Source organism: Giraffa tippelskirchi, chromosome 5 (assembly GCF_054371585.1).
Source record: "Giraffa tippelskirchi isolate mGirTip1 chromosome 5, T2T-mGirTip1v1.2.pri, whole genome shotgun sequence".
In the NCBI taxonomy this organism is placed as follows: Eukaryota; Metazoa; Chordata; class Mammalia; order Artiodactyla; family Giraffidae; genus Giraffa; species Giraffa tippelskirchi.
Genome location: NC_137279.1, coordinates 70752438 through 70776891, shown reverse-complemented (window position 1 = coordinate 70776891; position 24454 = coordinate 70752438). Strand labels below are relative to the sequence as shown.

The 24454-nt window shown below is 43.8% G+C and overlaps 1 protein-coding gene across 4 annotated transcripts in view; it reads left to right on the top strand.

Moving 5' to 3' along the window:
• LOC145506673 (uncharacterized) overlaps nt 1–23580 on the top strand; it is a 28552-nt gene extending 4972 nt beyond the window's left edge. For 2 of the 4 annotated variants that reach the window (XR_014054153.1, XR_014054152.1), the window contains exons 4-16: nt 304–328; nt 1974–2044; nt 2478–2502; nt 6428–6498; nt 6954–6978; nt 8838–8908; nt 9333–9357; nt 12031–12102; nt 12567–12591; nt 15946–15993; nt 21066–21151; nt 21564–21684; nt 23330–23580. Coding sequence is in view for 1 of the 4 variants with exons in the window: in XM_081491924.1 (XP_081348050.1) it covers nt 304–328; nt 1974–2044; nt 2478–2502; nt 6428–6498; nt 6954–6978; nt 8838–8908; nt 9333–9357; nt 12031–12099; nt 12568–12591; nt 15946–15993; nt 21066–21151; nt 21564–21662 (639 nt within the window). In the remaining 3 variants the exon portion in view is untranslated. Of the gene's footprint in view, nt 1–303; nt 329–1973; nt 2045–2477; nt 2503–6427; nt 6499–6953; nt 7030–8837; nt 8909–9332; nt 9358–12030; nt 12103–12566; nt 12592–15945; nt 15994–21065; nt 21152–21563; nt 21685–23329 lie in introns of all 4 variants that reach the window. The other 2 variants (XR_014054151.1, XM_081491924.1) reach the window with 2 other exon arrangements.
• The last annotated feature ends 874 nt before the right edge of the window (nt 23581–24454 follow it).

The window sequence follows — 24454 nt, the reverse complement described above, 5'->3', positions numbered from 1 at the left end:
CAGATAACCTATTCAAAAGGACATTTTTCAAAAATGACAACAGGAATTAAAAACTGGAATTGGGAGTAGTTTCCTCAGCAGAAAATGTTCCTTCCTGAAATAAAAAGTTTTAATTACTGGTCAAAATGGGCTGGAGAGATCTTCCAGGAGGAGCTGCAGCCTTTCCCACAGGTGTCCTCTATGTGTTCTTGTGCGGCTATGGACTCAATAGCACATTCCCATTTAGTTTCTGAAAAGAAAATGAGAACAAAGACCTGACGAGATGCTGACACCCTCACACTATTTTCTTCTTTCTAATTGCAGGCGTGTGAAGCAGCCAGTGAACACGGTAAATATTCAGGGATCATCCCTCTGATTAAAATAATCTATTGATGAAGGTGGCATTCTCTCGCTAGCTCTGTTTGGAGAGTTGCCCTGATGCTGCATTCCTAAAGGGGGTGAAGGGTAGGGGTACCGAGAAGTGACTAATCTCCTAGGAATGAACAATGTCTGTACTCTATGGTACCTGGAAACAACTACATCATTTAGATGTGTGGCTTTGGGTCCCATGTGTGACCCCACGTGGTGTGATTCTAAAGCTATGCGTCTGTGTGTGTTTCTTCAGGAGATGTTTCCCTCTTACACAGCACAAGTCAATTGTGAACTTTCGAAACACTGCTCATCACACTGCACACTGGCTATAGATTACCTGATTCTTTCCTCAACTCAGTCATTCCTCAAGTTTGGCTAATATTCATTTTGCTTGAATGGAGATGGTGCTGAGAAAAATGGCCCAAGCTCTTGACCTCCTAAGTGGAAAAGAATAAACTGAGAACCTTGGGGTGATCCCAGTGTGTCTGCTTTGGACCCCTGACCTACACTTACACTCAACCATGTGATCCTCAGTCATGGAGCAAGGGGGTCCCTGAATCTACATTTATGCCTGAAGGTACTAGAGCTCCAGAGGTCCAGACCGTGTCCATCATTCTAAGATGGGCTCGGTGGTCATGGAACCCAGGGCAAACATAGGTGGATTAACGCCAACTTTGGCACGGTCATTATTGTGAAAGGCACCTTAAGACTCACATCCTCCTGGTCAAGTCACAGATCTGAGAGCTGTATGCCCTTGTTTAGACAGTACAAGCCATATCTGTTGGTGCTAGTGTCATTGCTTAACCAAGGACAAAAGCAGATTATCATAAGGGAGATATTTCATTGTACTGGGTGACATTACCATAAGCCTTGCATTGATTAAACCCTGTAGCACACTCTCAAGGGAAGGTGTCAAGTAGATCTCACAGTGGAACTTGACAGTCTGCTTGGTGGCCTTGACTCTTGTTGTAAATCTCCTGCACACCTGGGTCCAACAAGGTCAAAGTTTACCCCGTGCTTTCAGTCCATAATGAACTGTTCCACTAAATGTATGACTTCTCTGAGTGTGAACAGACACCGACTCAGTGGACATGCAAATATTGTTTGGAAAATGAAGACTGGGAAAAAACCTCACATGATTGATAATAGCTATTTGGCAAGGTAGGACTGAATTCAGTCCTCTAACAGAGATCACTTTTAATCAAGAACAAAATCTCACAGAAAACTTAGTAAGTGCAACAGCTGTTAACTGAATCCTGGGGAGGTAGTGATCTAAGAAGAAATCCTTCTGGGTAGGGGTGGTTTTGCAGACGATATAAACAGACAGGAGTTTCATGAGTCTCTGTCATTGAAAGGCGGCATGCATTTTAGCGTTTCTTTTTTCCTGAACTGTTAGCTTATGACTAGTTAAAATACAGAATTTCTGTTTCATTATTTCCTGCTCCTCTGATTTGCTCTTACTTATACAACAAAGAGGATGATTCAACAGCAAGTCAGTCCATACTTACTAACGTCTTCTGCATACACTCCACCCCATGCTCCCTCGCCCCAAAAAAGAAGGTTTCTGAATGATTGGTGAGCAGCCTCACCTGTGTCTCAATGGCTATTCTGTGTCCTTCTAGCTCCCCAGGAGGACCAGGTGGTGGAAAATACCCAGGACTGTGCTGAGGAAGAGCCTCTGAGTACTGTGAAGGTAAGCGCACCTTTCTTAATCTGGGATAAGACTGTTGCTTCATTTATTTGTTATTCAATCAAATACAGTTATAGTAATCTGATAATTTACATTACCACTAAGGCATGCAGTATCTTGGGTGGGAAAATAGTGAGGATAAATCTATTATCAACACAAACCTGATTCAAAAAGACATTTAAAAAAGACAGCATCATTTACTACTGCAGGTACTTTGCTCAACAGAAAGTTTTCTTTCTTGAAAAATAAAATTGAAACTGAGAGATCTTATGTGAAGCAGACCAGTCTTTTCAATAGGAGACTCTCTGTTTTATTTTGGAGCCACTGAAATACAGAGTTTTAGTTATCTGAGGACAAAAACCACATAACAGAAGACTTAGTGCAGAAAATTCAAGATGCTGACATCCTCACTCTGTTTACTTCTCTCCAATCACAGGAATCTGGGGAAGCCAGTGAACACGGTAAATATTCAGGGATCATCACTCTGCTAAGGTACAATCTAACTGATAAAGGTGGGGTTCTCTGACTGGCTCTGGTTGGAGAGTGGCCCTGATGCTGGATTCCTACTTGGGGTGTGGGCTGGAGGTACAGAGAAGAGACTAATCTCTCAGGAAAGAACAATGTCTTTGTTCTATGGTCCCTGGAAGCAACTACATCATTTAGATGCTGTGGGTTTGTGTGAATCAGGGTTGGGGTCCATGTGTGACCCCAAGTGGTATGATTCTGTGTGTGTGTGTGTTTCCTCAGGAGATGTTTCCCTCTTCCACAGCACAAATCAACTGTGAACTTTCTAGACACTTCTCATCACCGCTGCACACTGACTATACATTACTTGATTCTTTCCTCAGCTCAGCCATTCCTCAAATTTGGTTAATATTCATTTTCCTCACATGAAGATGGTGCTGAGAAAAATGGCCCAACCTCTTAACCTTCCTGTGTTGAAAAGCCAAACTGAGAACATAGGGGTGGTCTCAGTGTGTCTGCTCTGGACTCCTGACCTACACTTACCACTCACATGGGATCCTCAGTCATGGAGCAAGGGGCTCCCTGCATCTATGTTTATGCCTGGAGGTACTAGCAGCTCCAGAGGTGCAGACCATGACCATCATTATAAGATGGGCTCAATGGTCATGGAACTGAGGGCAAACTTAGGTGGATTAATGCCAGCTTTGGCACAGTCATTACTGTGAAAGTCACCTCGAGACTCATATCCTCCTGGTCAATTCACAGATTTGAGAGTTGTGTGGCCTTGTGCAGAAACTGTCAGTCATATCTCTTGGTGCTAGTCTCATTGCTTAACCAAGGACAAGAGTAGATTATCATCAGGGAGATATTTCATTGGCCTGGGTGACATTACCATAAACCTTACATTGATTAAACCTGGTAGCACACACTCAAGGGAAGGTTTCAATTAGGTCTCACAGTGGATCTTGACAGTTAGCTTGGTGGCCATGACTCTTGTTCTCAATCTCCTGCACACCTGGGGCTGAGAAGATCAGTATTCACCCCATTCTTCCTCTCCATAATGAACTGTCCCACTAAATGTATGACTTTTCTGAGTGTGAACATCCACTGACTCAGTGCACATGCAGATTTTGCTTGGAAAATGAAGACTGGGAAAAACATCACATGGTTGATAATAGCTATTTGGAAAGGTAGGATTAATTCATTCAGCTAACAGAGATTGCTATTAATCAAGAACAAAATCTCATCTGTAGGAATCAACCTTCCTAACTTCAGATTATACTACAAAGCTACAGTCATCGAGACAGTATGGTACTGGAACAAAAACAGAAATATAGACCAATGGAAAAAGATAGAAAGGCCAGAAATAAACCTAGGCACCCATGGGCACCTTATTTTTGACAAAGGAGGCAAGAATATACAATGGGGCAAAGACAGCTTCTTCAATAAATGATGCCAGGAAAACTAGACAGCTACTTGTAAAAGAATGACATTAGAACACTTCCTAACACCATATATAAGATAAACTCAAAATGGATTAACGACCTAAATGTAAGACCAGAATCTATAAAACTCTTAGAGGAAAACATAGACAAAACAATGACATAAATCAAAGCAAGATCCTCTAGGACCTACCTCCTAGAGTAACAAAAATGAAAACAAAATAAACAAGTGGGACCTGATTAAACTTTCAAGCTTTTGCACAGCAAAGGGAACTATAAGCAAGGTGAAAAGACAGCCCTCAGAAGGGGAGAAAATAATAGCAAATGAAACCACTGACAAAGGATTAATTCCCATAACATACAAGCAGCTTATAAAACTCAATATCAGAAAAACAACCCAATCAAAAAGTGTGAAAGAGACCTAAACAGACATTTCTCCAAGAAAACCAGTATATGACCGAGCAATCCCACTCTTAGGCATATATCCTCAGGAAACCAAAACTGATAAAGACAAATGTATCCCATTGCTCATTGCAGCACTATTTGCAATAGCTAGAATACAGAAGCAAACTAGATAATCATCGACAGATGAATGCATAAAGAAGTTGTGGTACATATACACAATGGAATATTACCAGCCATAAAAAAGAATGCATTTGAGGCAGTTCTAATGAGGTATGTGTACCTAGAACCTGTTATACAGAGTGAAGTAAGTCAGAAATGGCAAGATAAATATCATTTTCTAACACATAAATACAGAATCTAGGAAAAATGGTACTGAAGAATTTATTTACAGGACAGCAATGGAGAAACAGTTAGGACTGGACATGGAGCAACAGACTGGTTCCAAATAGGAAAAGGAGTATGTCAAGGCTCTATATTGTCACCCTGTTTATTTAACTTATATGCAGAGTACATCATGAGAAATGCTGGGCTGGGTGAATCACAAGCTGGAATCAAGATTTCTGGGAGAAATACCAATAACCTCAGATATGCAGATGACACCACCCATATGGCAGAAAGCAAAGAAGAACTAAAGAGCCTTTTGATGAAAGTGAGAGAAGAGAGTGAAAAAGATGGCTTAAAGCTCAACGTTCAGAAGACTAAGATATTGGCATCTGGTCCCATCACTTCATGGCAAATAGATGGGGAAACAGTGGAAACAGTGACAGATTTAATTTTCGGGAGCTCCAAAATCACTGCAGATGGTGACTGCAGCCATGAAATTAAAAGGCGTGTGCTCCTTTGAAGAAAAGTTATGACCAACCTAGACAGCATATTAAAAAGCAGAGACATTACTTTGCCTACAAAGGTCTGTCTAGTCAAAGCTATGTTTTTCCAGTTGTCAAATATGGATGTACAAGTTGGACTATAAAGAAAGCTGAGCGCTGAAGAATTGATGCTTTTGAACTGTGGTGTTTAAGAAGACTCTTGAGAGTCCCTTGGACTGCAAGGAGATCCAATCAGTCCATCCTGAAGGAAATCAGTCCTGAATATTCATTGGAAGTATTGATGTTGAAGCCGAAACTCCAGTACTTTGGCCACCTGATGTGAAGAACTGAGTCTTTGGAAAAGACCCTGATGCTGGGCATGATTGAAGGCAGGAGAAGAAGGGGATGATAGAGGATGAGATGATTGGATGGCATCACCAACTTCATATACATGAGTTTAAGTAAACTCTGGGAGCTGCTGATGGACAGGGAGGCCTGGCGTGCTGCAGTCTACGGGGTCACAAACAGTCAGACATGACTGAGTGATGGAACTGAACTGAACTGAACTGAATGGAGAAACAGACATAGAGAATAGACTTATGGACATAGGGAGGGGGGAGGAGTGGGTGAGATGTATGGAAAGAGTAACATGGAAACTTACATTATCATATGTAAAATGGAAACTCAAAAGGGGCTGTGTATCAACCAAAAGGGGTGGGATGGGGAGGCAGATGGGAGGGAGGTTCTAAATGGAGAGGATACATGTTAACGTTTGGCTGATTCATGTTGAGGTTTGACAGAAAACAACAAAATTTTGGAAAGCAATTATCCTTCAATTAAAAAATAAATTAAAAAAAGAGCAAAATCTCATAGAAAGCTTGGTAAGTACATAGGTGTAAGTGTGAATCCTGGGGAGGCAGTGATCTAGGAAGAAATCATTCTCAACAGTGGCAATTTACCGGAAGGTATAAACAGGCAAGAGTCTTATGAATCTCTGTCATTGAAAGGCAGCATGCATTTTAGTGTTTCTTTTTTCCCAAGCTGTGAGGTTATCACTAGTTAAAATTCAGTTCTGCTTCGTTGTTTCCTGCTCCTCTGATCTGCTCTTCTTCATATAGCAGTGAGGATGATTCAAGAGCAACTCAGTCCGTAGTTAAAATGCCTTATGCATACACTTCATCCCATGCACCACACGCCCAAAAGAAGGTTCCTGAGTGATTAGTGAGCAGCCTCACCTGTGTCCCAATGGCTATTCTGTGTCCTTCTAGCTCCCCAGGAGGACCTGGCAGTGGAACAGACCCAGGACTGGGCTGAGGAAGAGCCTCTGAGTACTGTGAAGGTAAGCGCACCTTTCTTAATCTGGGATAAGAGTGTTGCTTCACTTCTTTATTTTCTACTCAGTCGAATACAGTTATAGTAATCTGACAATTTACATTACCACTGAGACATGCAATTCCTTGTCTGGGAATGTAGTGAGGATAAATCTATTTATTTACACAGACCGGATTCAAAAGGACATTAAAAAAAGACAGCATCAGTTACTACTGTAGGTAATTTGCTCAGCAGAAAGTTTTCTTTCTTGAAAAATAATTTGTGATTGTTGCTTAAATTGAAACTGAGAGATCTTATGTATTACAGAGCAATCTTTTCAACAGGAGACTATCTGTTTTATTTTGGAGCCACTGAAATAAAGAGTTTTAGTTATCTGAGGACAAAAACCAGATAACAGAAGACTTAGTGCAGAAAATTCAAGATGCTAATATCCTCACTCTGTTTTTTTCTCTCCAATCACAGGAATCTGAGGAAGCCTATGAACACGGTAAATATTCAGGGATCATCACTCTGCTGAGGTGCAATCCAACTGAAAAAGGTGGGGTTCTCTGACTGGCTCTGGTTGGAGAGTGGCCCTGATGCTGGATTCCTACTTGGGGTGCGGGCTGGAGATGCAGAGAAGAGACTGATCTCCCAGGAAAGAACAATGTCTTTGTTCTATGGTCCCTGGAAGCAACTACGTCATTTAGATGCTGTGGGTTTGTGTGAATCAGAGTTGGGGGCCCATGTGTGAGCCCAAGTGGTATGATTCTGAAGCTGTGTGTGTGTGTTCCCTCAGGAGATGTTACCGCCTTAGTACAAATCAACTGTAAACTTTCTAAACACTTCTCATCACCACTGCACACTGACTATACATTACCTGATTCTTTCTTCAACTCAGTCTTTCCTCAAAAACAAAAGTGAAAGTCACTAAGTTTGTGTCTGACTCTTTGCAGCCCCATAGACTATACCGTCCATGGAATCCTCCAGGCCAGAATACTGGAGTGGGTAAACTTTCCCTTCTCCAGAGGATCTTCCCAACCCAGGGATCGAACACAGGTCTCCAGCATTGCAGGTGGACTCTTTAACAACTGAGGTATCAAGGAATCCATTCCTCAAACTAGCTTCATATTGATTTTCCTCAGGTGAAGATGGTGATGAGAAAAGTGGCCCAAATTCTTGACTTCCAGGTGGAAAAGCCAAACTGAGTACCTAGGGTTGATCCCATTTTGGCTCCTCTGGACCAGTGACCTGCTCCTACCACTCAGCCACGTGATCCTCAGTCATGGGGCAAGGGGATCCCTGCATCTATGACTTTCCCTGGTGGTACTCGCAGGTCCAGGGCTCCAGATCCTGCCCATCATTATAAGGTGGGCTCAGTGGTCAAGGAACCCAGGCTAACCATAGGTGGATTAATGCCAACTTTGGCACAGTCATGATTGTGGAAATTACCTCGGGACTCACATCCTCCTGGTCAACTCACAGATTCCGAGTGTTGTGTGGCCTTTTGTAGAGTGTAAGTCATATGTGTTGGTGTTTCTGTCATTGTTTAAACAAGGACAATAGCAGATTATCATCAGAGATGTATTTCATTGTACTGGTAACATTACCATAACCTTACATTGATTAAACACTGTAGTACATACTCAAGGGAAATTGTCAAATAAATCTGACAGTGGAACTTGATAGTTAGTCTAGTGACCATGACTCTTGTTGTAAATCTAATGCACAGCTGGGTCAGAGACAGTCAGGTTCACTCCATGCATCCTCTCCATAATGAAATGTCCCACTAAATGTATGACTTCTGTGAGTGTGAACGGCCACTGACTCAGTGGACATGCAAACATTGTTTGGAAAATCAAGACTGGAAAGTAACATCGCATGATTGATAATAGCTATTTGGAAAGGTAGTATTGAATTCAGTCCTCTAACAAGAGTTTGCTTTTAATCAAGAATAAAGTCTCACAGACTTGGTAAGTACAATAGCTGAAACAGCGGATCCTGCAGATGCAGTGATCCAGGAAGAAATCCAAAAGATTGGTGTGATTTACCAGAAGCTCTAAACAGGCAGGAAGGTCATGGGTCTCTGTCATTGAAAGCTGGCGTGCATTTTAATGTTTCACTTTTCCCCACTGGTTTGGTTATAACCAGTTAAATGCAGACACTCTCTTTCATTGCCTTCCTGCTTGTCTCCTTTGTTGTACTTCATCCAGCAAAGAGGATGATTCAACAGCAGCTCAGTCCATAGGTACTAACCACTCTCATGTACACATTCCACCCCATGTGCCCATCAAACAAGCAAACAAAAACCTGAGATATTTGTAAGCAGCTTCACGTCTGTCCTGATGACATTCTGTTTCCCTCTAGCTCCCCAGGAGGACCTGGAGGTGGAACTGCCCCAGGCTTTGGCAGAGGAACAGCCTCTGAGTACCCTGGAGGTAAGCTCAACTGTCTGTATCTCAGATAAGACTGTGGCTTCACTTCTTTATTTTTTATTCAATGGAATACAGTTATAGTAATCTGACAAGACATATTAACACTTATGTTTGCAATTCCTGGCTGGTGAAATATTGAGGATAAATCTATTATCAACACAGACCTGGTTCAAAAGGACACTAAAAAATACCATCAGCTACTACTGTAGGTACTTTCATCAGTAGGATATTTTCCTCCTTGAAACTGAAAGATCTTAAGTGAAACAGCCCAGCCTTTTCAACAAGGGTCCTCTGTGTTTTCTTTTGGAATGATTGACTTTTTAAAGAGTTTTAGTTACCCGAGGAAAAAAATCAGATAACAATAAAGTTACTGCAGAGAACACATGATGCTGACACCCTCACACTGTTTTCTTCTCTCTAATCACAGGCAGCCGGAGCAGCCAGTGAACACGGTAAGTATTCAGGGATCATCCTTCTCCTGAGGAACAATTTAGCTGATGAAGGTGGGGCTCTCTTTCTGGCTCTGGTTGGAGAGTCGCCCTGATGTTTGATTCCTACAGTGGGTGAGGGCTGGGGGTGCAGAGAAGAGACTAATTTCCCAGGAAAGAGCAATGTCTGTGTTCTATGGGCCCTGGAAACAACTCCATCATTTAGAGGTTGTGGGTTTGTGTGAATCAGGGTTGGAGGCCCATGTGTGAGCCCATGTGTTGTGTTTCTGAAGCTCTGTGTATGTGTGTTTCCTCAGGAGATGTTTCCCTCTTACACAGCACAAGTCAACTGTGAACTTTCTAAATGCTTCTCATCACCACTGCACACTGACTATACATTACCTGATTCTTTCCTCAATTCAGCCATCCCTCCAGTTTGGTTCATATTCATTTTCCTCAGATGGAGATGGTGCTGAGAAAAATGGCCCAAGCTCTTGACCTCCTAAGTGGACAAGTCAAACTGAGGACCTAGGGGTGGTCCCAGTGTGACTGCTCTGGACCCCTGACCTGCACTTATCACTCAGCCATGGGATCCTAGTCATGGGGAAGGGGGTCCCTGCATCTATGTTTATGCCTGGAGGTAGTAGCAGCTCCAGAGTTCCAGACCATGCCTATCATTATAAGGTGCGCCCAGTGGTCATGGAACCCAGGACAAGCATAGGTGGAGTAACAGCCAACTTTGGCACAGTCATTAGTGTGAAAATCCCCTCGGGGTCACATCCTCCTGGTGAACTCACAGATTGTGAGAGTTGTGTGGCCTTGTGTAGACAATGTCGGTCCTATCTGTTGGTGGTAGTGACATTGCTTAAACAAGGAATAAAGCAGATTATCATTAGGGAGATATTTCATTTTACTGGGTGATATTACCATAAGCTGGAGAAGGCAATGACACCCCACTCCAGTACTCTTGCCTGGAAAATCCCATGGACGGAGGAGCCTGGTAGGCTACGGTCCATGGGGTCGCTAAGAGTCGGACGACTGAGCAACTTCACTTTCACTTTTCTCTTTCATGCGTTGGAAAAGGAAACGGCAACCCACTCCAGTGTTCTTGCCTGGAGAATCCCAGAGACGGGGGAGCCTGGTGGGCTGCCGTCTATGGGGTTGCACAGAGTAGGACATGACTGAAGCTACTTAGCAGCAGCAGCAGCATTACCATAAGCCTTACATTGATTAAACCTGGTAGCACACACTCTAAGGAACATGTCAAATAGATCTCACGTTCAAACTCGGTAGTTAGCCTAATGACCGTGACTCATTGTAATCTCCTAAAGAGCTGGGTCAGAGACAGTCAGCATTCACCCTATGCTTCTTCTCCATTATGAACTGTCCCATTAAATGTATCACTTCTGTCAGTGTGGACAGCCACTGTCTCAGTGGACATGCAAATATTGCTTGGAAAAATGAAGACTGGGAAAAATATCACATGATTGATAATAGATATTTGGAAAAGTAGGATTGAATTCAGTCCTCTAACAGAGCTTGCTTTTAATCAAGAACAAAATCTCATAGAAAACTTGGTAAGTTCAATAGCTGCAACTTTGGATCCTGGGGAGGGAGTGGTCTAGGAAGAAATCCAGGGCTGATTTAGCAGATGCTCGAAACAAGCAGGAGGGACGTTCATCTCTGTCATTTAAAGCTGGAATGCATTTCAGTGTTTCTTTTTTCCCCAATGGTTAGGTTATCATTAGATCACTAGTTAAAATGCAGAATCTCTCTTTCATTTCTTTCCTGCTCCTCTCCTTTGCTCTCCTTCATCCAGCAGAGAGGATGATTCAACAGCAGCTTAGTCCATAGTTACTTACCTCCCTCATGCATACACTCCACCCCTTGTCCCTATCAAAAAAAAAAAAAAAAAGCTGAGTAACTGGTGAGTAGCCTCACCAGTGTCCGAAGAGCTACTCTGTCCCTCTAGCTCCCCAGGAAGACCTGGTGGAGGAACTGTGCTTTCTATAATCAACTGTCCCACTAAACAGATGGCCCCTGTAAGTATGGACAGCTACTGACTCAGTGGAAATGTACTCACTGTATAGAAAATGAATATTGATAGAAAAATACTATATTATTCATAATGGCTATTTTTAAATGGTAGGAATTCAGTAATATCAAATCTTGTATATTTTATTTTCTTTGAGACAAGTAATTAGTGAATTAACAGAATAGCATACTTTGCCCAGGATTGATTTCAGTCCTCTAACAGAGTTTACTTTAAATCAAGTACAAGGCCTCATAGAAAACATGATGAACAATAGCCGCAACTGTGGATCCTGGAGGAAGACTGATCTGGGAAAAATCAAGAGACAGTGACAATTTAGCAGGAGTTCAACATGAACAGGAGGAGTCATGGGTCTCTTTCGTTGAACAGTGCACACGTTTAAGAGTTTTCCATTTTTTAGATTGAATATTTCATGTTGATTCGGTTCCTCTAGCTAGAAAGCCAAAGATCTGTTTTCATTTCCTTCCACTGCTCCTTTACTTTCCTTCCTCCTCTAAAGAGGATGGATGAACACTAGTTCAGTCCCTGCTTATTAACATCCCTCATTCATACACAGCACCCCAAGTCCATACAAAGAGAAAACTCCGTGCATGATTCCTGAGCAGCCTCACCAGTGTTCTAACAGTTACTCTGTGTCCCTCTAGGTTTCACTGAGGACCTGCCAGTCAACCCAGCTTGTGACAGGACCGAAGAGACTCCATGTGTCTCCAAGGAAAGTTGTTTGTTCATTGTTTTTTTTTCTGGTCTGAGATAGAAATATTGTTTCCTTTCTCTTTCAGTAGAATTAACTTATGAGTCTTTGAAGGTGTTCGTTTCAGATAGAGACAATTCTCTTGGTTGGGATAATGTGGAGTGAGATACTTGTTACCAAATCATGATGCCTCAGTCCACAGTATATCAAAATATTAGCATCCATTACACCCTGTCGAGTACAGAGTTCTCTCTCCTGCAGCAAGATTTCCTCTAAGAAAAGAATTCTGCAATTTCCAACCCACATCATCTTGGCAGTTCCATCCTCCAGGCCAAGGTCTTGCCTTTCATCCTGAGTATGTGTGTTCTGATATTGCTGTGTTCCCTGGACTCCACCACTGCTCCTCATCAGGAGCTGTCACCAAATGAACCAAAGATTGTGCATCTATGTGATCTTACCCTCATGATGTCTTCTCTTCTGTACTTGCAGGTGGCCCTTTCAGGATGTGAAAGTGGTATGTATTCTAGAATCATTCACTTTGGGAGATAAACTTTGTCAATAAGAAAGTTGGGGCTTTCTCTCTGGTTTTAGTGTAGAGGGAAAACTGATTCCAAATTCCTGCTGGCAATGAGTATAGGGGCCCTGGTGATAGAAAGTAATTTATAAGTAGAGCAATGTGGACGATTACTGTAGTTCCAGGAAGAAGCTGTATTATGGTTCATAGTGTAGGTTTGTGTCCATGGGACTGGGTGTGTCTCTATGTGTAATGAATAGTGTGATTCTTCATGTGTCTGTGAATTTTTTGTGTTGTGTTTTCCTGGATAGTTGTCACCCTGAACATCACTGTTACTGGTATCAACTTCCCCCCAAAATTTCCCATCACCATGTACCATTAATGAGTATGTATATAAAAATTAAACCAAGTATACACATTCACTGTATCCATTGATTTTATACCAAGGGGACTTCCATTACCCTGAGAGACAAATCCCATCACTACCCAGGAGAATGTTTACTGGAGTCTTCTTAATTTTTCTTAAATTTGTTCTTGTCTCTGCTGGGTCTTCAATGCTGTGCAGGCTTTTCTCTACAGGTGGAGAGTGAGGGCATCTCTCTAGCTGCATAGGCTTATTGCTTTAGTAGCCTCTTTTGTTGCAGAGCATGGCTTCTAGGGCTCTTGGAATTCAGTAGTTTTGGAAGGTGGGCTCAGCACTTGTGGCTCCTGAGCTCTAGAACACAGCTCAGTCCTTGTGGTACACTGACGGGTTTAGTTTCTCCACGGCATGTGGAGGCTTTCCAGACCAGGGATTGAGCTTGTATCTCCTGCTTGGACATGTAGATTGTTACCACTGAGGCACCAGTGACGCCCTACACGATTCTCAAAAAACAAAACCGTGTTTCAGTATCCCCCTCTTGGGTCAATCACACCTTCATTTAACCATAAATCCCATTTCTTACTAGGTCTTATAGCATTTTGATTGGTCATGATTCATCACTCTGCCATTTCCCTCATTCCAACTCTTTCCTATTAGAGCCTCAGAATGAATCTTCCCCCCTCAATCAAGGCCCCCAGTACTGGGGAGGCTCCTTCCTTCTGCAGGGAGCCCCTGGTGGTACCCATATGCCACACCCAGGTCTAGAGGAATCTGAGAAAGAGGAACCTAAAAGCATAGATGAAGTTCAGTCCAGATTTGCCTCTTAAGCTTTGAAGTGTCCCGTCAGTCCTGTTAATTCAATGCACTGTGCTATTCAGCTTGTCTCTAGAACTTTTCCATCCTGCAACAAAAATTTTATTACCATTGAACAGATACTCCCTCGGTCAACCTCTTCCCAGTTCTTAGAACGACCCTTCTACTCTCTGCTTCTCTGAATTTTCTTTTAGAAACCTCAGGTAAATGGAATTGTGCAATACGTGTCCTCCTTTGACTACCTTATTTCACTCTTACCAATATCCTCAAGCTTCATTCACAGTGCTGCGAATGACAAGATATCCTTCATTTTTAAATGCTGAAACACCTTCCAGTGTGTGTATACACCACAGTTTCTTTTCAATTTATCTGCCCATGGACACCGGGCAGTTTTCTTGGATTTCGTGTACGATACAGCAACGGATATGTGATTGTAGGTATCTCCTGGACATTCTCATTTTATCTTCTTTGGACATAAACTCAAAAGAGTGATTCTTGGATCTTATGATCGTTCTCTTAATACTATTTTGAGGGACTTCCAAACTGTTCCATAACGGCTATGTCATTTTACATTCCTACCAACAGGTACAAAAGTTCCATTTCTCTACTTTGTTGCCAAAATCTTTTATTTTCTTTTTAGAATACACAACCTCAAAGGTGATATCTCCTTTTGACTTGGTTTCCATTTCACTGATACTTAGTGATGTTGAGCACTATTCCTATGTATATTGGTCACTTCTCTGTCTTCTATGAAGAAATGTCTATTGAAGCCTTTACACATTTTTTAAAGTCAGCTATTTGCCTGTTGTTGTTGTGAAGCTGAGTTGTAGTAGTTGCTATATATTCTGGATATTGGCCCATTATTCAGATACAAAGTTTGCAGATACTTCCTCTCATTCCATCAATCGCCTTTCTGTTGATTGCAGAGGAGAGACCCTCCTTTCTTCACTTGATCATTTCAGAACCCTGGCAAAGATCATTTGGCCTCACATGTGTGAATTTATTCAAGAGTCCCTCCTTATGAGTCATTGGTCTCTCTGCCTATTTTGCTGCAGGTAGAACACAGTTTTGACTGCTGTGGCATTCTTACCTGTTTTGAATTCAGGAAGCCTGAAGGCCCCATTGTTGTTCTTTGCTCTCAAGATTGTTTTTGCTCTTTGGGTTTCTCTTCGATTGCAAAAGTTTTAGTATTGGGGGATTTTTTATTTCCATTTCTATGAAAATGACATGAGACTTTGTGAGTGGTTTCAATATATATGTACATCACTTTTAGGAGTATAGGAAGGTCAACAACACTAAACATTCCAGTCTATGAATATGGTATGGTATTCTGATTACTTGTCTCTTCTTTCTTTCAAAAGTATTCGATGGTTTTCAGTGCACAAATCTTTCACTTCCTAAGTGGCCTTTTGTGTTGCCTTGCTTGGGACCTCTAGAGTCAGAGATGGGAAAGATGGGCTCTTGAAGACTCTGAATGTCCCTTCCCTCCCCTCTGTACCTACTCTCTAGTTACTTGTCATACAGGAGCTCTGGGCCATGCCCTTCACCGCTGCCTACAAGTGAGCCCCCTACTAGGAGTTTGCTTTGAATCTGAGTGTTCACCTTACTATTGGAATGCTCACAAGCACTCTCCCAATGCCTGGCCTAGGTTCAAGAGCCCAAGGTATACCTACATATGAATGATCTCATCAGGGCATCAAATTGTCTACAACAGAGAAAAGCCTCAAGAGGCAATTAGTTGCCTTTTCCTTGTCTTTGGAGCTATGAGAGCTGACCTTTCCAATGTAGTGGCCACTGGTCAGATCTCCCTCTCTATAATTAACATATTTCAAACAATAATTAACATATTTTTTAAAAGTCACAAAAAACACACATTTGTTGATGACAGTAGCCGTATTTCCAGTGTGTCCGTAAGTGTTGGAATTTCAGCTTTGTAAGCTTGAATGTAAGAGCTATATTGGGCCTGTAGAAGTGTAAGGTTAAAGCGACTCTCTCTCATATGAAATTTTGCAACTGGGATCAACATCTTGTTGAAGGGCTCTGACTCCACAAACACAGGGGAGGTCTGTGAACCTGGAGGAAAGGCCAGGGAGATGCTATGTGAGCCAAGCGGAGAAGGAGAAATGGGTGGGTCAACTTGTATAATAACTGTGTTATTGCTCATGGTTGCCTTTCTGCAGACTGCTTCCTGGAAAGTATTAGCAGCACTGATGCAGAAGAGAATGCAGGTAGGGAACAACTCTCAGGTGGGATTAACAGGGAGAGGGTTCCAGGACCACTTGGGTTACACCTAACTTTTGGATATGAAAGAAGGTAAATATAAACTGAGGAAGTAGAAGGAAAGATGTGTAGAATTTTGATTTGTTCTTTGCATATTTTAATGATTTTATAGACCCATGTGATCATATGCTATATTGTGCTGAGCTTAAAGACATCTCTTTTTTTTTTTCCATTTAAAAATGTCCTTTCTGACAAGACTACTCTTTCCTGGTCCTTTCACTGATAAATGTGAAAGCTTGGCTTCTGGTTAGTACCTGCAGGGTTTTATGTATGAGGGACTTTGGCTTTATGTTTAAATTCTCCTATCCTGGCCACATCCTTGTGGGCACAAAATTGTCACAGTCACTTGACACTGGAGACCAAGTTCTGGCAGTGTGTCAGGTAGTGGGTGAGACGTGAACTCTCTCCTTCTGCATTTTCAGGACTTGTGGCGTCCCCTCACGTTTGTCCTCACTGTTTATTCCTCATGTAAAGGGTGCTCTCAGGGTTGGGTGAGTCAGAGCACACGTGCTCTGGCTTCCCTGCCTGGGCTGAGTCTCCCGGAGCTCATCTCAGCACCACACCTCCCCAAGGATGCTGTGCTGAAGGTGCTTCCACGTGAGAGCAGTCCATGTCCTCCTCGAGACCAGCATGGCCACAGATTCTAGAGAGTGTGAAGGGGCCACTGGCTTTCTTTACACATTTGCTCTCGCAGCCCTGCTGACCTGGCCGCCTGGGACTGACCAGACCTAGGTCAGAGACTCAGAGCAGCAGGACCTGGGAGACTGCTCCCTTAGAACCCACTACTCCCTCCAGACCAAAGCTCCAGATGGTTTTGATCACCGGCTTTGCACACTCCTCAACTCATTTATTTACCTTTTATTTTTGTATTTGTTTTGCATTGGAGCCGTGGAATTTTCTGATATATTTTGAGTATGAGGTCCTAATGAGATATATGGTTTGCAATTTTTCTGTAGGTTAACTTTTCGTCCTACTGATTGTTGAAGAGACTACCCTTTCCCTATTTTGTTGTCTTAGAACCTTCCTGAATTTCATTTCACTTTGTATCCATGAGTTTACCTGTTTGATTTTTTTTTAATTCTGATATTTAGGGCTATGCATCAGTTTCTATATCAGTATTATACAGCTTTGATTCCAATAACTTTGTAATGTTTTTTGAAATCAAGAGGTGAGAAACTTTGATCTTTGTTCTCAAGATCATTTTGTCTATTTGGAGTTCTTAGTGGTTCCATACATATTTTTGGACTTGTTTTCTCTATTGCTATGAAAATGACATTAACATTTTGATTGCTGTTACAATGAATCTGTACTTAGGTTTAGGTAGTGTAGAAATGTCAACAGTACTAAGTCTCCAGTCTATGAGCATGGAATGTCATGTCAATTCCTCGTGCCTTGTGTCACTCTCTCAGTGTGGTGTGTAGTGTTCAGTGTACTGGTCATGTCTCTCTGAAGGCCCTGTGTCCCTCTATCCCTGATCTCAGAGTCAGTGGTAGAGGGATGGGCTCGCGAGGAGACACGATGTCCCTCTCTCCCTCCTCACCTCTTCTCTGATGATGTTCAGCACAGGCACCCTGGGCCCTGTGTCCATTCCTGTCCCTTCACGAGGAGCACCTGCTGGGAATTCCTCTAAGATCTGGGTGTTGACATTGCCATTTCAGTGTCCCAAAGGCTCATGAGTACCTGGGATGTGTGCATGAGCCCAGGAAATACCTGCAAATGAATCATCCAATCAAGCCAGTCAAATGGTCTGCAGAAACTGTTGGGGTACAATTCACAGGAGTGCAAGTCCTGTGCTTATCTAGACTTGAGACCAAAGAAAGATCCCAGAGTTGACAGAGATATCAGAGGTTTAATAGATGGGATGATTTCCATGTCTGGAGTAAAAGGATCCTGGAGATACACCTACTGTGGATAGCATGGGACAGGCAGAAGACAGCAGCTGCAGCATTCTTCACTCGGGGGGATAGGGAGTCTACCAGTTACAGGGGGAATGAGCAGGAGGTTGGCTCTTTGGTTAAGGTGGTTACCATGTAAACCAGCAGAGTGTAATATCCCTCTCTTAGCCCCTCAGGCTAAATACTTTCATGGGGCAGAAGTCTTGTCTTTGTTAATCTATGAGCAAACAGCCATCTTGAAATGGCCAGAAAATGCAAAGGAAATAATCAGGAGAGGGAAGATAGCAGAGGGGTGGTAACATCCTCTATATAGCCTTGCATGCTCAGTCACTCAGTTTTGTCTGACTCTTTGAGATCCCATGGACCCATATGCCACCAGGCTCCTCTGTCCATGTATTCTCCAGGGAAGAATATTACATTGGTTTGCCACATCCTCCTCCAAAGCCTCTTCCCAACCCAGGGATCCAACCCATGTTTCCTCCATTGCTAGGCAGATTCTTTACCACTGAGCCACCTGGGAAGCCCTACACCCTCCCTTGTAACAAAGTCCCCTGGCATTCCAAAAACTGTTCTACCACAATCTAGCAGAAGTGTTAGAACAAGTGGTACTGATTTCCAGATTCATTTAATCTTCCCTGGTGACTCAGATGGTAAAGAATCCACCTGCAGTGCAGGAGACCTGGGTTTGAAACTTGGGTCAGGAAGATCCCCTGAAGAAGGAAATGACTACCCGCTCCAGTGTTCTTGCCTGGAGAATTCCATGACAGAGGGGCCTGGAGGGCTACAGTCCATGGGGTCGCAAATTGTTGAACATGACGCAGTGACTAAGCACGTGCACATGTATAAACTTATATAGTGGTTGTGTTTTATAATGTGGTAGCCGCTAGCCAGATGTGACTGTTATAATTTGCTTAAAGGCATGTTTTACATGTGTCAAAACCACTTGGAATTTCAGATTGGTTAGCATGAAGGTGAGAGCTCTAATGGGCCTGTAGAAGTGAGAGGTTGAAAACTGACTCTTTCAGCATCTCTGTCTTTAGGTTTGCAACTGAAATCAGTGTCTTATTGAAGGGCTCTGACTGGACAGAACACAGATGACTGCCATCTGTTACCCACAGTGGAGTGTCTTTCCAGAATCCTAGGAAAAATTTCAGGGTGATGCTGTGAGAGCCAGCAGGGCCTCAACTGGAGCAGAAGTGGGTGGGTCACTTGAGCAACCTTGTTGCTCATGGTTGTGTTTCTATGGAATGCACTGTGGAGAGCATTTGGTGCAGTGATGAGGAAGGGACATAAGTAGGAAACAACATTCAGTTGGGATCCGATGGGAGAGGGTTCCTGGAAATTTAGCGTTAAACACCCTGCTTGGTGGAGAAGGCAATGGCACCCAACTCCAGTACTCTTGCCTGGAAAATCCCATGGAAGGAGGAGCCTGGTAGGCTGCAGTCCATGGGGTCGCTAAGAGTCGGACACGACTGAGCGACTTCACTTTCACTTTTCACTTTCATGCATTGGAGAAGGACATGGCAACCCACTCCAGTGTTCTTGCCTGGAGAATCCCAAGGACGGGGGAGCCTGGAGGGCCGTCGTCTATGGGGTCGCACCGAGTCAGACACGACTGAAGCGACTTAGCAGAGGCAGCAGCACCCTGCTTGGAGGCTAAGGAAGGAGAACATGAAATTAGGAAGAAGGAAATGTGTGTAGACTTATTCTTTTCATATTTTAATGATATGATAGAGAAATTATGTCCTGGACTTGCATTGTGCTCTAATGACCTTTTCTTGCTTTTCTCTTCAAAGATTATTTTTCCTGTAAGAGCTTCCTTTTCCTGCTTTTGTCACTGACTAGTATGGAAGCCTGGTCTCTGGTCAGCGCATCTAGGGTATTGTGCACTGCAGACTCTGTTTTCTATTGCGTGTTGAACTATGATGGCCATATCCTAGTGGGCACAAAACTGTCACTTGACACTGGAGACCACGCCCCTGTAGTGCACATCAATTCTCTTCTCCTCCACTTTCAGGAATTGTGACTTCCACTCATGTGTGTCTTCACTGTTAATCCCTCATGTAGAAGGCACTCCCAGGGGTGGATGAGTCACAGGACACAGGATCTGGGTCCCTGCCTGGGCTCGGACTCTTGAAGCCTCCGAACCAGTGAAGGCTGATGTGCTGAAGGTGCTTCCGTGTGAGAGGTCCATGTCCAGCTGCTCCTAGAGACCCTCCATAACTGCAGATTCTAGAGTCTGTGAAGGGTCCACTGGGCTTCTTCACACACTTGCTTTCACAGCCCTGCTGACCTTGGTCTCCTGGGATTGAGCAGTCCCAGCACAGCTGGTCCTGGGGTCACTGCTGCTGTCAGAACCCACTGGTCCATCCAGACAGTCCTGCCCCATCCTCTGTCCTTTCCTTACACCTTGCCACGTCTCATCCCTCCCAATTTTCCAAGTTTCAGTGCAAACCTGGTGCTACCATGTGTTTATGGGTGACCCTTGTCACATCATTCTGGCTAAATGAAATTGGAAGTGTTTGTCTCTATCCCCTGGGCCTGCAAAACTTAAAGGTTTTGCTGTGAGCGTTAAGTATCTCCCAAGTAACTAAGGTCACCCCTGGCAACGAGAGCGTCTCTGTTATGTGAATTTTTTGTCCTTCCCTCCCCCAGGGCACAAAACACTCTCAAGTCCATCCCAGGTCCTCCTTGGGAGGGAAGGATTGTTTCATTAAATAATGGACTGATTGGAGATTGTAGCCATACACCCATGGTCCTTCTTCCAATGTGTCCACATTGTAACCTCTAGGGTTGGTGGAGGTTCAAGGAGGAAGGAAAGGAACAGTGACTAGAGGAGAGAAATGAGGAAGGAAGTAGAGAGGAAGCAGCGGGCGAAGGAGGCAAGCAAGGTCGTGGGCAGAGATGCATGGAGACAGTGACCGCCTGGAGGAGGAACAGGCTGTCACAGCATCATTCCTGGTCACACTTAGACAAGTTGAGGGTGGCAACAGGATGCTGGAGGTCAGAGACTCACTTTTTCATTGAAGAGGTGAAACACTGAGGCCCTGGGTTGTCCCTGGAGACAAGGACACCAGGGGTTCCAAGTGACATCCTGACTAAATCTCCCCTTTGTTTTCCCACAGCCTCTCCAAATGGCCTCTTCCCTCAGACACCAGAAAATTACATGGCAGATGATGAACACTCAAAGAAGGAGAGCAAAAATATGGAGGTCATTTATTTCATTCATACCTCTTAAAATTTTCTTTTTGTGATCCATAGTCTCTCCTTTGTATCCCTTCCCCATCTCCTCTTTCCATGTTTTTATGATTATCCTCCTGGAGCACCTGGTCTCCTGTAGACACTGGGGATCCTAGGAGCTTATATAAAACCTATGAATTTGTCTGCAGCCCTATTCCCTTACTCTGTTAGCATCGCCCTGTCTCCTGACCTCATGTCTGCACCCTTGAACCTGACTTTATCACTGTAACTGGCCTGAGCTGGAGTTGAGGCTGTAGTCAGCAGGTCTGGACCCACACAGCTGAAGGGCCCCCATGAAGTCTGCACTGCCCTGGGCTCCTCCATATGGCTACTTTGCTGCCCTGGCAGGGCGTGGACCTGCCTGACTGATCTCTTCCTTCCAGATGTCAGAAAACTCTCTGGTTGTTTCCCTGGGGAATGCTTTTGAAGATATCAACAATGATGATGATGATGATAAAGAAAACCAGAAAGAGCAAGAGTGAACGTGGGACCTGGGGTGAAAAGGTGAGGCAGACAAGGTCATGTGTCTCCATCATGTCCTCAACTTGCTTGGTGGTGCTTCAGAATAACCAGCAAAAATACTAGGGTCTGCTGCTGTGTGTGACCACAAAAGTGGAAACAAGAGCGTGGTAACAATCCGTGCAGATGAGTGGAGGATGCCCTGAGCACATCTCCCCAGGGTACAGGTCCCATCCCCAGATGCCCCTGAGGTTGCTTGTCTGGCTCTGCCTGCAGCTCTTATATTTCCGGTGAAGCGGGGGGGCACTGTGGGGCCACTGTGTGTAGGAGTCCAGGAGCTGCCGTTCCAGTGTCTTCTCTTTGAAGGTCCCCCCTGGGGGCTTCCTCATCTCCCTCAGCAGTATCCAGCTCTGCCCTCCAACCCCCCTAAAGGCAACAACGGGCATCCCTAGTCCATCACCGGCTGCAGAGAGAGGTTGGGGCAGCCCCTCCATCCCCAGTCCTGGCTCCTGGGATCAGAGTGAAGGAGACCAGAGCTCGTGCAGGCAGGGGGTCACCTGGCAGCTCTGCATCCCTGGGTGCTCCCTGGTCCTGAGGATCCCAGCCAGCCTGGGGGTGCCCGAGTCTGGGGTCCCTCGGGTTCTGGAACCCTGGGGTCCTTGGTCACCTCAGGCACCTTTTCTCAACCTGAAGTTGGAGGTTCTGTGTTTTTTTCTGTGTGTGTTTCCAATTCCCAAATAAGGAAACACCAGAATGCAATTCAGTGCCGTGTACACTTGGGATGATGGTGCTGGTGGTAAGGAACCCACCTGTCAATGCAAGAGAGGAAAGAGACTCGGGTTCGATCTCTGGGTAGGGAAGGTCCCCTGGAGAAAGAAATGGTCACCCACTCCAGTATTCTCGCCTGGAGAATCCCGGTGACTGAGGAGCCTGGTGGGCTATCATCCATAGGGTTGCACAGAGTCAGACACGACTGAAGAGACGGAGCAGCACACTTGGGATGAGGGGCAGGATTCAAGTTACTCATGTTCCTTTTATGTTTTTCCAAGTCTGTCATTAATAACATATCTTGTTTTATTACCATTTAAAAAGCAGTGTCTTTTGTCAATTTTAATGCCGCAATATGCTAAACATATAAAATATACATTTTTATTACAACAACATAATGCCAGTTTAAAATCATAAACCTCAGAAGAGTTTGGCTGGGGGTTGGAAAGGATTATTAGGGAAAAGAGAGACCCCAGGTGTCTGTCCATTTCCAGCACTCAGGTCTCAGGAGCAGTTGTACTGAGTGTAGGGTGGGTGGCAGGTTCTCCTATCCCTGTGTCATCTCACCTCATGCTCCTCCCAGGGCTTGAAATGAAAAAGGGACTCAAACTTTTAGTCCTGCATCCCAGAATGCCCTGTTCGTCTGCCTGAGTCTCACTATCCAGGGGACCCATCAGTTGAGGGTTGCCTGCCAGATGCCCAGGTGTACTTGCTTCTGTGGGACATTTCTAAACACTTCCCGCTCACAGACAGCATCCTCAGAAAAGACCAGCAAACAGACCCAGTGCCCTGCAGATCTGAGCCCCAAAGCCAAGTTAAGATCCTGGGAAGTCTTCTGGGTCCTGCACACCCTCCCCCGGGAACCCTCCTCTGTCTGACAGTGCACCTCCCAGGGACTCCATCACCTGTGTTCATGTTGCAGGCTCTACGCTGAATTCCTGAAGACCTGGACCCCATTCTGGACCCCAGAGGGGATGGAGCCGCCACAGCACCAGGAGCCTCATCTGGACCAGACCATGGGAGGCCTCACTGCTTCTTTCCTGAGAGCCCTCATTTAGTATAACTTAAGTTGTTTTGTTGTATAGATTTAGTGTTAGTTTTATCTACAAGTTCTGTATGTATCTCTATGTTCAATATTTATAGGTAAGGTGTTTCATTAAAGTTTTTAATCTATCTTGTTACTTTTTAAATACTTTTTTGTAAAAATACACACATGTATGGAAAAGCAACCTCAACAGAGGTAGAACTTAATGAATTGTTGTAAGGCAATCACCCTCGTGTCCACCACCAAGATCTCCACCTTCGCACACAACTCAGTCTTTGCTGAGTAAGGAACTGCAAATTTAGTCCTTATATCTGTCCGCATGTCATTGTCTTTAAGGATTCTGTTTTCTCACGTCTGCTCATTCCACTAGTCATAGGAGATCAATATACTCTAGATCTTTCATTATTTGCATGTAAGGACTTTTGAAACTCATTCTGCTTGGCTGGTAAAAAGTTCATAATCCATCGCTTCTCTCCTTGTGTTACTTAAATGTGTTTGTCTCTTCTCTTCTAACACAAAGAATTTCTCTCCAAAAAGGCTCTTAAAATTCTAGTTTTTATTCCCTTATATTTCTCCCTCTCTTTTATTCCAGCTACCCAAAGGACTATTATTTTTAAAACCTAGTAGCTTTACTACAGTTCATTTGCTATCAGTCATTGCAAGAATATACCCATTATTCTTTTTAATAAACAGCTTCAAACCCTTTTATCCAGAAAACTTTGCATCATAATGTTTAATATTTGCTGTATATCCTTGCTGTGATTTTACTTTCAGAGACTCCAGTCATTCATACAAGGCCAGGGTAGCCTATTGTGCTGCAGTCCATGGGGCTGCAGAGAGTAGGGCACAACTGAGCAACTGAACAACAGCAATCATTCACTTATCAGATCTCTTATGATGATCTTCCACTTTTAACATATTCATCAAATATGTTACATCTCTTTCCTTGATTTATTTTCCAGGAGTTTTCTAAAAGACATATTTTTTTAAGAGGCTCTTCTT